General features: G+C 35.7%; 1 protein-coding gene across 3 annotated transcripts in view; it reads left to right on the plus strand.

Moving 5' to 3' along the window:
- VPS50 (VPS50 subunit of EARP/GARPII complex) overlaps nucleotides 1–15,046 on the plus strand; it is an 80,224-nt gene that overhangs the window by 38,114 nt on the left and 27,064 nt on the right. For all 3 annotated transcript variants that reach the window (XM_064410219.1, XM_064410223.1, XM_064410231.1), the window contains exons 17-20: nucleotides 2,254–2,344; nucleotides 3,859–4,035; nucleotides 8,357–8,475; nucleotides 9,947–10,053. In XM_064410219.1, the coding sequence (XP_064266289.1) occupies nucleotides 2,254–2,344; nucleotides 3,859–4,035; nucleotides 8,357–8,475; nucleotides 9,947–10,053 (494 nt within the window). The remainder of the gene's footprint in view (nucleotides 1–2,253; nucleotides 2,345–3,858; nucleotides 4,036–8,356; nucleotides 8,476–9,946; nucleotides 10,054–15,046) is intronic.

The following is a 15,046-nucleotide window of genomic DNA, read 5'->3' on the forward strand; positions in this document are numbered from 1 at the left end:
CCTTAATCAGATCCACATTATGTCTTGTCATGAGATGCCACCTATTTATTTCTTGAAATTTTTCTGAATCCTAGACAGAATTTCATGAACTGATTTTGGTCTACCTAACCATCTTTTACTACACTGACTTACCACATAATACCTTGTTGGGTTAAGTAAATATAATTTTGACTGTTACAGTTCTGTGTATGTTTAACAGCTTAAGTAATTATAGGCAAATTTTTAAAATTATTTTTAGTAAAATAAAGGTTGAGGAACACTGCTGGAATATGTAGAGAAATAGTAATTTTTTGTAATAACTTGTGATTTTTAAGATCATGTAATTCTTGTGAAAATAAAATTAAATATTCATTGGCATTAATTAAATTATATGAAACCTTTTAATTTATATGTGTTTTATGCTGCATGGGTATTGTGAAGATTAACTGGTTGATGTTTTCATGCTCAGAAGGAAAAACATAAAAACCCTGTCACACAGCTATATCCCCTAGGTTGTTTTATATAAAGCTTTATGCATCTTGCCTTTTCAGATCAAGCTAACGTGGCTTTTACTTCTCTTAGGCATTTAATTGGAGGGGGGAAAAAAAAGCAGTAGTGCTTTTAAGGATGCATTAGTACGTGAAAGCTGAATGAATGCTTAGAATCCAGGAGTAATCAGTTCTTTGTGTAGTTTGACATACGTGGCCTCCTGAGCAGTGTGGTGTTATAGAGAACTGCCAATATAGAGAAAATATTTAAAGGAATTGGCTGTGTGATTCAAAAAACATAGAAGAGAACATAATACTAGAGCATACAGGAAGCCTTTTTTTTGGTGCAATTGATTGTTCTGATAAATCAGAATGTGCTTTTGGCAAAAGCATCAGTAAGATGATTTTTGAAATGCAATTTGGTTTTTGTACTGATACACTTGTAAAAAAGTGTGTCTGATACAATTAAGCTTTTCAGAGAATGAATGCATCAGGTCTTCCTGCATTCCCCTTTCTAGATATATATGCTGGTAAAAATTAAGAGCATTTGTTCAAGTACTCTGTCAGAGCTTTGGTTTCAAATTCTAAATGCTACAAAACTTGTTGTATGGCTTTTTAATGTTTGCTTTTCTATGACTTTCACATCAGTCTCCCTCACAAAGACTTTTAATCTCTAATGCTGGTTTTCACAGCATCTCTGTTGTTTCTGTTGGCTTTACTGTGAGAAGATCTGCAAGCTCAATGGGTGCTCAATGTCCTGAAAATAGCACTTATAGTCTATTTGTATTTAACTGGTGAATTTAAATAGACACAGCAAACTGTAGTCAACATACTGCTTATCTCATCACGGCGAGCAAATTTTAATTGTAGTGATGGTTGTAGTTTATTATTGAAATTGTGGTATTCCTAGAATATTTTATTGCCTAATTAGAAACCCAATGCATAATTTACCAACTGTTACTTGTTAAACAAAACAATATGTCCTATATTATGAGGAAAATATAGAGCAATATGATCCCAAAAGCATTCATTGCTGTTCCATTTATGCGACAATTTTTTTTTCTTTATCAAAGATGTTTCTGCTTATGACAGAGTGGAGGCTTTTCTAGTGATTAAAAGCAACAGAAGAAATGCAGAGATGCAGTGGCTTGATTACTTCTCCTTATTACTGTATTACTGATACCAAATCAGTATACATATATTACTGATACCAAATAGCTGGTATCAGTAATATATATATATATATATAATTGCTGAAGAAGTATGAAGAAAATTAGAGACTAAAAGCCATTTAAATTTTATCTTTGAAAGGCTGGTATGTCTGTAGAATATTATTTCTTTCCACTTGCCTTTACTCTCTGTTGGCTTCAGTGTGTTTGAAAGAAGCATCTATCTTTTGTGGGCTCTCAGAAGCTGTTGTGCTGCTTGTAGAGTGTTTGTGTATATTGTATTGTTTTCTACAGTTTACAGAGGAAAAAGATCCAGTATTTCTGCATAATTGTAGGTGTCCCATTACATAATTTGTAATGGTTTTGACTAAAAGAACTAGTTTACAAATTTATGGAGATAGTCTCAAAGAATATCTTTCTGCAGAGGTGTCATAAAAAATGCACTGCTTTGGTAGACACAGCTTTTGAGTAGTTTGTCGGTTGGAAGAATTGCTGAAATACTTGTTTTAAAGTAACTTTTTGTACAGTTTTAGAATTACTTCACTGCAGAAGTGAAGTAATTGCCAATTTTGTGATTTACTCTTTCTGCCAATTAAGAATATTCATTTGTGTTTCAGAACCCGTCTTGAAGAGCTAAGAATGTTTTTGGAGAATGAGACCTGGGAACTTTGTCCTGTTAAATCAAGCTTTAGTATTTTGCAGCTTCATGTACGTTCTATGGATGAAATGCACAAATGTATTAATACTTTAATAACTAAGAGTTGCGGTGTTCTAAGAAGTAGTAAGATCCATGAGCTACTGTACAAATGTTTTTAACTGCTTCTAAAAGCTCCTCAGTTTTACTTCATGATATTAGAAACTTAGGAGTTTTGAAAGAGTAGTGTTTCTGTTTCAGGCAGGCAGGGGTTTTTATGGAAGATGCTAGAGTTGTAATCATAATGTTAGCCTTTATTTTTCCTGTGTCAATGTACTGTTAATATGTCTGTTTTTAATTTCTAAATTATTTATCTGACAGTAAGATGCTAAAACATGAGTGCCTGAAAATAGTTGCATGAGCACTCACTAGCTTGTACCAACTTGGCATCTGTTTCTGGAAAAAATAGGTGATACCGCCTCATTTGGACAGGAAAAAAAAAATTCTTCTGTGGTGAAGTCCAACTGAAAGCAAGTAATTACTGTACTTACCTTCTAATCATCTGAAGTGATTATTTTTAGCATGTGGTGGATGAAATTAACTTGTTCTGCCAAATAAAACATGGTGCCTGTGATTAAAGCTATAACTGAAGTTCAGAAATGTTTTAGCACACCAATGTTGAGCAAGATCATTTTGCAGCCTCTGTGGAGTTAACTGTAGAAGTAAGCAATAGGCTACTGGGTCACTAAAAGTATGGAGGGAAAGGAAGGGAGGACTCTCAGCAGCATCCAGCAGCAAAAGAAATAATATTTTTAATAAAGAAATGGGATTCTAAATCCCTACATATACTGCTCAAGGGACTGGAGCAGCAGAAAATGGCAGAAAGTTACTGATTTGTTTAAGCAAATAGAAATCTAACGTTGTAGTCCTTTTAGCTGCATGTGTTTTAATCTTTGCACCTTTAGTTAAATGAAAATGCACATTTTACCATTATGAGTATTAATAGCTAGGGTTTAATAGATAGAAATGGTATGTCATCTGAGATAAGTTGTGTTTGGTTAGGAAAAAAAAATACGCCTTTTGGATCCTACTTGGTCCATACACTTGCAAAAGTTTGTGTACTCACCCAGTGATCTGAAACTGTGCAGTGGGTTTGAGAAGTAAAAAATCTTGACAATTTTTAAAAAATAAAATACCAGCAAGAAAATTTCAGCTCTAGTAAATTACTAGGTAACTTGTGTAAAGAGAACTGCATTTTTGGATAGAATTTTAGTCTTTTTTATCTCCTTAATTCTGTGAAGTAAAAAACACAGTTAGTTTTCACCTAGTTTGAGCCTGTAAATACTTTCAGAATGTAGATGTATTGCATGTTGTAGCATAAAACTTATAAAAGTACAAAGACAAACAGCATAAGGTTGTCATTTTTGAGGTTAACTTGAGCCAGTGTGAAAAGCATGTTTAAATAAGCAGCAAACTTTGGCTAAAAGTTAATTGCCCACAAGTTTGTTGTTATCCTTTGTTTTTATGGAACTGGAGTCATAATAATATTGAAAATGCCTGAAAAAACGTGATTTCTTTCTGTTGATAGGAGTTTAAGTTCCTGGAGCAGTCGCGCTCCCCATCCGTGTCACCGAGTAAGCAGCCTGCCTCGGCAGCTGCATCGGCGCTGACGCTGTTCGAGCAGTACTGCGCCGGAGGAAACCCCTTCGAAATCCAGGCCGACAGCAAAGACGATGAGACAGAAGACGTGTTAGCTTCCAATGGGGTATGGAGTGTTTCAGGAAAAAAAATCAAATAATGCTTTCAGTAAATGATGATTTATTTTGTGAGGCAATGATGGTAAAGTGTCTTACTGCAAGATTCTGTTGCCTGCAGTACTGTGCTGCTTTGCTTTTAAAAGTGCCAGAAATGCAGGCATCCTGTTTAAAGTTCGGTTTGTTTTGCACTAAATCAGCATTTTTTTTCCACTCAAGTCAAGTATTCCTGAAGGTTAGCAAGACATGTTCCACCTAAATTAGTATTTTTCCAGGGGTTTAAGTTAGCTTTCTTTGAGGAAGTAATTTTATCATTTTAGGACTTGCTTTCAAGCTTCATAGGAAAGAATCGTTGTAGGTTGCTCCTTATGTGGTCTTTGTTCACTCCTGTATGATTTGCCATGGATTTTCTGATGTTTGCTGCGTCATTTTTAGTTGTAATTTAAATGCTCAGGACACTCTCTTTATTGTGGGTTCTTCTATAAAACTGAACAATAACTGTGTAGGTTTTTTTTCAGAAGTCTGTCAAAATTTATCAGTGATCAAATGTGTTTCAATGTAAAACTTTGTATCATTCTCTTAAGTGCTACATTATCATGTTTTTGTTTAAGCTTTTGTTATTGTTTATCCCTTTGATAAGTGGTGTTTTCTTGGGCTTAACTTGTGCTACTGAGGCTGGATAACATCTTAAGAACAAAAAAGAATAATTGCTGCTTAGTGATTTCAAACTCCTCTGATACTTTGCGGGTTACTGCTAATGAATGAGAGGCTACATTGTTCCCATATTTTTTGTTTAGTAAGCAGCATGTTTACACTTGTAGAAGAGGTTTGTAGAATTGTCTTCATTTCTTGGCTATAGATAGGTTGAGGTGTTTTTATTTCTCTCTGCACATTTGTATGAGATATGAGAACTCTGCATATAAGTTAGGACAGACCTTCTTTGGTCTTTCCATTTCTAACATTTTACCCTTCAGAATCTGGAAGACATTGTCTTACTCTGTGCTAAGCTTTTGCGAGCGTTAAATCATACGATCAAAAATGAGGTAGCAAATGCTGATGAACATGTTTTGTTGGCTTTTGCCAGCATGACGTGTCACTGATGCCTTCTGTCAGTAAGACAGAATCACTGAATTGTTAGTGCTCAAAGAGACCTCTGGCACAGAGACTGCAGGCTCATGAGGGAAGTAGTGGTCCTGCAGGTGTTACTGGCACTCTTTGAAACCTGCATGACTTACAAAACATAAGTGTAAAACAGACAGAAGTTTGTCTCTCTGAATGGAGACAAGTTGACCAATTTGTGTACAGGATATCTCCCAGGGCTCGTATTGGAACAAAGGTATTTTATGACCGAGGTGTCAGTGCTGTACAGACGACCATCCTACTTTCCCTTTTGACATTTTCAGTCTCTTCTCTGGTCCCAGAGGCAGGGTAAGTGAGGTACTTGTTAATAGATCCTTTGGGATGGATTAGAGTAAAACAATACTGAATGATTGGTGTTTATACATACATATAAATGGCAGATTTATTTTAGAACAATTTGGTTTCAGTGGAAATTAGGTATGTAGCCATTTTATCTCGTGTGTTGTTATCTACAGTAATAGAATGATATAAAAGTATCAAGATATAACTTATTGAAATATACAAAGGAAAAAAGAAGGAAAAGGTAAGAGTAGATAGTGGAAAGATAACGCAACTCATGGATCCAATGGGACTTGGTTTTTACAATTTCAATGTCCATTGGTCACAGTGATGGCCACAACCTTGATCTGTTGGGGCTGAGGGAAACCACCAAACATGAAAGTTCACTGGATTAATAGACATTCATGTTCAGGGGGGAGCAGCCAGGTACCTCCAATGGAGGGGTGTTTTTGGCTGCTGCAACACTGTGGGTCATGTGCAGTCCTTTGGTGGAAGGCTGCAGAAATGAGTCTGGTGGCATTTTGGGGGTCTTTGATAGTTTGTGGCCCCTTCTGACTGACTGCTGTTTGACCTGATTGAGGTGAGCCAATTATGCATTCTCAGAAGGGGTGAATACCTTAAGGCCTATGTGATGCCTCCTCATGGGAAGGACATTGTCATGATAAAAAGCATTATCCTGTCTCACAGAAACTGTTTATTACTGACCTTTTTCCTTATCTGGGTCAAAAACCAGCTTGTTTCTAAACAAAGGCTGATTTTTCATGGGCATCCTCTGGTGGTAGCTGTGCACCTCCTCTGTCTTATGGAGATCAGAGGTTTTGCCAGCACACTTTTTTTTTTTTTTTCTGTGTAAACCTGGCCTCAGCAGAGCACCTGCTGCTCTTGCAAATTGCCAATTGCTTGAGCCATTAACCTTTAATGTCTCAGTCTCAAAACTGTCTGTTCCAAAGTGCTGACACAGAAATGTTTAAAATGTAGATGGTTCACCTATTTTGTTATACTTTACATGGAAAGATAGATAACCTGCTTAAATAATGAAGGATAAAATTTTTACCAAGGTTTTGTGTTTCAGTGTCTTGACTGACCAGTTAAGGTGGAGGCACCTTTTAGCACTGAAAATTGGAATTCTTTCAGATGGAGGTTGCAAAATTTTGTTTCCAGAGAATATAGGCATGTTGCCAAATATAGAAAGAACTAGCATGATAAGGACATAAACATTTAATTTACTTGTCAGTTTATCTGTAGGGTGGGAAGACCTGTCAGGATTTCTTTTGAGAATTTTAAAGTCTTTTTAAGTGCTTGGATGTTGCCAAATGAGGCCCCTGGACCCAATTAGCTCAGCTCTGTATCTTGAGCTTTGGTGAGATGATTTATGCCCCTTTTCTGTAGCTTCCTAAAATGTGTCCGTTGTGATACAGTTAACTTCCAGTATTATAACACTCTTCAAATTTGATGAATCTTACAGCTTCCTGTGGGTTGGTTTGAGTGGATTGCCTTAACACTTTAACTTGTTATTGCTACAAGATACCTGCATTCATTTTACCACTTCAAAATTTTACTGCAGACTGTGTGTATTCAAAATAGATTTATAAGGTCTCTTCAGATTGAGGTCACTGTTTAATAGTTGTGGTTTAATGCATACTTTAAAATACAAATGCATTTATCCTATAAATAGCTGTTCCAGATCAGTAATAGCATTAGATTGAGGAGACTTAATAAAAGTGTTTTTCCATATTAAAAAAAAAAAAAAATCTCAAAATCCCTCTTAATCTGTGATGTTAAGACATTTAATTAATATCAACTGACAGATTCTTACATCAGTATGAATTGTGGTTAACAATTTGTGGTCAATTTATCTTTACTGTCACTAAGTTTTAATTGCATCAGCACGTTATTAATGCATAATAAGTGGTGGTAATTCTCTGTGCTAATGTTCCAGCCAAGTTAGTTAAACTGTGGTTCTTTTTGTCCTTAGTTAAGGCTGACCTCGGCTCATTTTTGAAATAAACTGAGCTGCTTTCTTTACAACTTTCCTTTGTCTAAAATGTTCATGATGCAAACATTTTGCCTGGGAATACTAATGGTCTGAACATTTCTTTTGAGTGTCTCATACTACATTCTTTTTTTCCACCTGAGCTGTTTTTGTTTTGAATTTGTACTGTGGGGTTCTTGCTTTTATACATAGTGCTAGCCTTGAAAATTCTCTCCTTGAAAATTCTCTTGGGGCCATGGCACGTGTGACTGAAAAAATACATGTCCTAGTGTGTTTTGGCTGCCATTTCTTAAGGATCCTGGAGCCAGAGTGTGTTACCTGTGTCACTATGTGATTAAAGTAGCTTCAAAGCAGTCTATGTATTAAGGAAAAGTTTCTCTCTTCAAGTCTCTTTTCCAGTGCAGGTGCATTCTGCATAACTGCAAGTTATTTTTTTTTGTATTGGGTTATTTTCTTAATTAAATGTGTACAATATAAAGAAGTATTTTTGTGAAACAATAGCTTAGTTCTTCTTTCAATAATAATTAGCTATTATGCAGTGCCAGGGTTTTTTCCTTTTTTAAAATTTTTTTACTGCCACTGTAGGGATGAATTTTGACGATTTATTACTGGGTTTTTTTTTTCAGATTATAAGAAAATAATAAATGCTCAAATATGTGGGTACTTTATACATCAACTAGCACACAATACAAATTATTGGTAGCTGAAATAGAATGAAGCAGGTATTTAACTAATTGACATAATATAATTTGCCTGCTCCATTTTTAAAGAACATTGACAGCAGCCTTTCAACCAGCAAAGTTATTTGTATCCCAGTCAAGGTAAAAGCCAAAAAGTGACCCAAGTGCAGCATTAAATGAGTGATAATATTATAAGAAAAAGAAAAAAGTAAATTTATTTTTTTCTTTTTCTTTTGCCAGTATGAATCAGATGAACAAGAAAAAAGTGCATATCAAGAGTATGATAGTGACAGTGATGTTCCTGAAGAGCTGAAAAGAGATTATGTGGATGAGCAGACAGGAGATGCCCCAATAAAAAGGTAAGTAGGCTGTGTGGGTCCTTGGTCTAATTCACATGCTTTTCATCTCAGTATTCTAATTAGTTCAGTTTCTGTAATCTACAACTGTGGAATAATAATCAAATAAACATTATGCTGCCTGCACAGTTAGAAGGCTCAGCACTTAGATCTCCAGAGTGGGAAGGAACATTAAACCACTCATCATTATTGCAGAGAAAACCTGAAGAAAGGAACATTTTGAAAGCAGATAAAGGATCTCTGAAGAAGGTAGTGGAAAACTTATTAGTAAGGACTAGATGTTAACTGAAGGTCCTTCTATAGCAGCTCTTGTGTATATGTGTATTTTCTGTTGTGTCAAAAGTGGTTGTTTGCAGACAAATGCTTTGAGTTTTGGGCTTCTGCAGAACAATAAACTTTTACAGGTTAAGAAAAAACATAAGATTATTCCATAGATTGAAGATGGTACTTTTGAATTTTATGTTCTCTTTTTCTTTAATGCACACATAGACATATATAAATGAATATACATATTCTATTTTGATATATATAAAAAGTATTTTATTTATATATATTCATATTAAAAAAAACAACTTTGTATCCTCTAAAGGGGTCTGAAAACAAGTTTCTGTCTATGACACTGTAAAACTTAGGTGTACATTCAGACTTTGTGAAGCAGCCTAACATTTTTTTATGTAGTGTTTGCAGGACAACTAGAATGCCATCACTTGGATCAAAGCAGAGTAGCAGAGTAGTTACAAGATAACTCTTTAGGATCAAATATTGTTGGCATGATTCTTTCTATAAGGTATACCATGTAAACTGCCTCCTTTCATAGAAGTGGTGGAGATATACTTAAAAATAATTTAATTGGAACAAACAAGAGTTGCTGTCCATAGGTTTGTGCTGTGAAATTGAAATTTTTGGAAGAATATAATTTTGAGGTGTGGCAGCTGACAGAGGGTTTATCTTAAAGAAAATTAAAATGTGTCTAGTTGGATAAATATCATTGTGTCCAACTTCCTGACTCTTCCAGGACTAAAATTTATGAAAAAGTTAATGACTTTTTTTGTTTCACCTTCCTCAAAATTGCTTCTATTTCTAGGTAGTAACTTTCAGTTGTAGCTGACAAATCTGCCTGTGTTTTGTTGTGACTTGTGTTGCTTTAATTCTCTTAATGAATTATAAATTTGATTCAGAGTGACTAAAATGACTGTTTGGGCAAGACAGAGGCCTGTGGAACTCCAGTATTAGAATAAAAGTAAAAATTCCTTCTCTAGCACATTTCTGTGTAAATTAGATCAGGCTTCTTTCTTAAATGTTAGAATCCTAACCCTGTTGTGCTTTGGCATAAATAAAACTCTGCACTGGAAGGCATACTGTCAGGTGAAAGAACGGGGGAGGAATAATAATCCTAATAATTTTCCACTAAATTTCCTTTGTATGTCTGAATGTTTTCACATTTGCTGTATTTTGGTTGTTTTTTTTTTTTAAGTGTTTCTCGAGAAACTCTGAGGAGCAGAAAGAGATCAGATTATAACCTCAATAAAGTGAATGCACCTATTCTAACCAACACTACACTGAATGTAATAAGGCTTGTTGGTATGTAGAATAATTGTTATTTTTATAAGTGTTTTTGATTTTTGTGCAAACTTATGGATTATAGCAAATATGTTAAATTATATTTAAGGCCCTGAAAAATATACCTAGTTGGGCTCTATTTCTACTCTTGGAAAATATTAATAAAATAGAAATAAAGCACTAAAAAATTCTTAAACTAAATAGACAGATTTATTTATATCTTGTGAGTTATTTTTACTTAGAAAATTAATCTGCATGCATATGTTGGTTTTAACCAATAATGTTTATTTGTTTGAAATACTGAATGTGTTAGAAGAGTGGATATAGCAAGCAAAAAGATTAATGCTGTATGTTGCTGATGTATTTTATGAAATGATTTCAAGTAGAATAGTTGCAAAAATAAGAACTTTAGAACTATGTTTTTTTCTTCTATTTCATTATTCAAGTTCTCGCACTCAGAATAACTGTTTTTACTACAAAGTAATCAACTAGAAGAAAAGAGCTCTCATCCAGCCTAGCAATCCTTAAGGAGTGTAGGGAATCTCTATCCCTGCAGGGTCACCGAGATGTGGCTGGTCAGGCTGCTGAGCAGCCTTGTGTCTAGGCCTGTTCTGAGCAGGAGATTGCACTAGGCCACTTCTTGAGGTCTTTCTTTGCCAGACTTTTCTATGAAAACACTGGCTTCCAATTCTAGTGATGGGATTGATTTTCTGTGATCATGCCTTCTGTATGATGATCTAGATAAATTTACAGTAGCAGTTTTCTGCTACTGACTTCTGTTTTAGTTGTAAAGAAGGTGAAGTAACTGCCTAAATATATCTGAGTAGGCAGGAGATAGAGGAATTCTGTATGTGTTGCATTAATGGGGATTGTCTTCAAAGTTTGAAAGTGATTGTTGCACTTCAGAGTAAGCCCTTTTAAAAAAGGTTACTCCAACACCTGATTAGCACCTTTTGCTGTCTTCGAGGGTGGCATGAAAGTCAGGAATTAATTTTCTAAATCTTTTTGGCAGGTTTGCTAAAACCTTTCTTTTCCTTAAGCATTTATCATATAGACCTGAAGTGAGAGTTCATTCTGTTGTGAGTTTTCTGTGATTGATCTGTGACTTAGGTTGGAGAGATTTGTTTGCTCTTTCTGCTATAAGGTTTTGCTCTGAGAAAATGGAGGATTAAATATAGAAACCACTCATGGCACTTTCATGCAAACTCTAGCTTCTGTTCCTGCCATAAAATACTGTACCAGTAGGAGAAGCAGTAGTTCTAGTTTTCCAGTTTTACATAAGGAATCCTATTTGAGGATTATGTTCATAACCCCAAAATTAAACATTATTATAAAGCTCATATGTATGCTTTCTTCTCCTGGAATTATTATTAATTTTCAAATTTACTGCTGTTTGGGGTGTTTTATATTGTTTTGGTAATGAGTGATAGAATTGGAAACGACCTCCTGTGGGAGGAATATATCATTTAGTACTGTCTGTAAATATGCTTGTTTTGAGCTCCAGCTTAAAAATACTTCTATTCCCAGCACTCATTCTAACAGGAATTCTATTTCAGAAGCCTTGTCAGCCTAAAGAAGAAAAAAAAATTATCCTCCTATTTTTTGCTGACTTGATCTTATGACAAAATAAATTTTGAGGTTTAACAGATCATTTTGTTTTTCAATGCATACTGTTCTGCTGTTTCCACAGGAAGTGATCCTATTTCTTTTCAGTCTTTGATTTGCTAAACAATGTGCCAAGATTTCTAGTGTCCTCTCTATTTATCCACCAGAAACTTAAATTTTCTGCTCTTGTTGTAATCTTACCAAAATCATCAGTAATTTGGATGAGATCTTTCTGCGTTGTCCAATTCTTACATCATTGCACCATGGTCCGAAGTTCCTTCCATTTTGCAGCTCTTTAGATTTCTTACAGCTTCCTTGTAGAGTGTAATGACCTTGTATAGCCAGCAGATCCCTCACTTTCCCAGTTTTTTCCAAGATAGAAGCTGCTAGCTAATAGTAGAAAGATGCATGTTTTTTAATTAATTGTCCCCTAAATGCATGGATTTACAATTTGTGCTACTGAATTTCATCCAATTTTTATTACAGCCATCAAGTACTCCTGTACATTATGTCAGTACTTTTCTGTTTTGATGGTGCCTCTTTACTTTTTTCTATTATCACTCTTATTTTTGTGCCAGAGTAATTAATAAAAATGTTAAAGAGGTTGCTGATCGCTGGGAAGTCCACTGGTAGCTTTTCTTAGTTACTTTCCTACTCAACACGCTCTAGCTTCATTTATTTACTGTGCAATGTTGTTATATTAATACTTTTACCAAATCCTAGATAGATGAAATGTACTGTGTCCTTTGTGTAGAAAATCGTGTGCAGTTCTGGTTCACGTGCAGTGTCTGGTGCAGTTCACTTCTGTAAGATCCATGATTTATCTTAATTTTGCCTCCATATTTCTGTTTCTGTTATTTCCATAATTTCTTCAAAACAATCTGAAATTCTGCATCCTAAAAATTAAAACAGTGGATCAGTAGTTATTTGGATTACTATTTTCTCTCCTTAATATGTTTTTCTTTGCTGTTTTTCAGTCATAGTGATGAAGATGCAGATTTAAGTTGCCCAATCAATAACATAAATAATTGCCTTACTACTTTTAGGAAAGTAGCAGTGCCCATTGTGTCATACTGAATGAGTATGACAGTGTTTGTTAACCATTTTGAGCTGTTTCTATGTGCTGTATGCTTTGTATGGAGGCTAAATGAATAACAAAGGAAGTAGTTTAATATTTATAAACTACATAAATGAGTTGCTAATGTATAATTGAAGGGGGAGCAGTTACAATTGTGTTTGAATCTCAAGTGAACAGTTCAATTTATCAGATTTCTCTTACATTAATTAAGGTAATTAGTTCTCTTTATAGTATAAAGTAGCCATTAGACTAATTTATAAGGTTAATTTTTCCTACCAAGCATGTTGACTTAAAATACAAAGGAAGAATAGACCTGTGTTAAATTTGTGTGGAATAGTTTGACTAAGCACTATATATCAACAAGAATAATTAATAATAACTGTGTCATTGTGTATATTGATTCAGTGATCTCTTAATTAATATCATTCTGTCCTTAGAAATAGTTTAGTGGATATTTATTATATTGATGGGTTTTAATACTTTTTTGGCCTTATTTTTGCTTGTGTTAAGAATAAATTTTGAGGAAAAAAAAATTTAGATTTTGCTTGCTTTAAACCCCATTACCTTGCAAGAAAATAATAATAATGATGAAAAACCTCACAGCAGAAGTTACCTGAAATGAGTAATTGATAACATAACACAGAACCTCACGCGACTTAAAAAACCTTAAATCACACAGTCTTTCAACAGACTTTGCACTTCTTCCTTCAAAGCAGCATTTTAGCTCTTAATGTGTGTCTTCCTTCCACCATTCCTTTTTCCCAGTCACCTGGGTCAGGGATTCCCAAGGTCCTGTCAATGAAGACTGATGCACAGAAGGCATTTGGTATATCAGCCTTTCCTGTGTCCCCTCACCAGGGTTCCTTCTCCATTTAGTAGCAGGCCTTTTATTATTGATGTATTTGAAGAAGTCCTCCTTGTTGTCCTTGACATTCTTGACCAGTTTTAATTCCAGGTGGGCCTTAGCTTTTTTGTCTTAATGTCTGCTCACTCCAACAATATCTCTATATTCATTCCAAGTGGCCTGTCTCTACTTCTACCTCCTGTATATGTCCTGCTTTAGTGAGTTTTGATAGTTGTTCCTTGTTCATCCATGCTGGTCTCTTGTCCCCTTTGCTCACTTTCTTGCTCATCAGGATGCACCATTCTTGAGCCTAGAGGAAGTGGTGCTTGAATATTGACCATCTCTCTTGGACCCTTTTTTCCTGCAGAGCCTGTCCCCATGGGATTCTTCCAAAAACATCCCCAAAGATGCTAAAGTTAGCTCTCCAGAAGCCCAGGGTTGCAATTTGGCTTGCTGCCTTCCTTCCTTCATGCAGGATACTGAACTCCACAATTTCGTGGTCACTGTAGCCAAGGCTGTCCCCAACCTTCACACCTCTAAAAAGGCCTTCCTTGTTCATTTGTATAAGGTTGAGCAACACACCATTCCTCACTGATATCTTCCACCATCTCTGTCAAGAAGTTGTTGTCAATACTTTACTCTTTGTGCTTTGCTGTTTTGTTCTTCTAGCAAATATAAGGATGGCTGAAGTTCCCTATGAGAACCAGGGCATGTGGCCATGAGGCTGCTTCCACTTGTCTGTTAAAAGACTTCACCCACTTCCTTCCCCTCATGAGGTGGCCTGTAGCAAACACCTGTGACAGTGTCACCCTTACTAGTCTGCCCTGTTATCCTAACACTTGAGCTCTGGACTGACTCATCATCCACCCCAAGACAGAGCTTGATACATTCCAGGTGTTGCCTGAAATACAGCACCACTCCACCATTGTGCTTTCCAGGTCTGTCTTTCCTAAACAGCATGCAGCCCTTCATGACAATATTCCAGTCACACAAGCTATCCCAACATACCTCCATAGCTGCAAGGAGGTCAGAGCCCCGTGACTGCATACACATCTCTGATTTCTTCTGTTTGTTCCTACTGTGTGCATTGGTGTACAGACACTTCCCAGAGATATTTCAGTGTGTCACTATGTCAGGGGGAGTGCAAGGGGGTGTCCCATTGTCTTCTGTCTTTGGCTGCTTGTAACTGCTGGAGGTATCCCCACTTCAACCTTATTTTGCTGCATGCATGGTCACTGTAACTCTCCCCTTACACCATCTTTCCTAGTTTAAAGCTCACTTTACCAGGTTGGCTTAGTAAAGATTTATGGCAAAAATGTGTGTGCTAATCTGTGAGGTGCATCAGTTTTGTATAGATTAGTCTGATAAAAAATACTCTCTACTTGCTATCCTTAAGGATAGAAGGAGTTCTGCAAGCAATACTTCCAGAGAAACATGGCAAATGTTAAGCAGTTTAAGCTGTCTAGAGCCTCTAGAAATTCAAGCTA

Source organism: Passer domesticus, chromosome 1 (assembly GCF_036417665.1).
Source record: "Passer domesticus isolate bPasDom1 chromosome 1, bPasDom1.hap1, whole genome shotgun sequence".
NCBI classification, from domain to species: Eukaryota; Metazoa; Chordata; class Aves; order Passeriformes; family Passeridae; genus Passer; species Passer domesticus.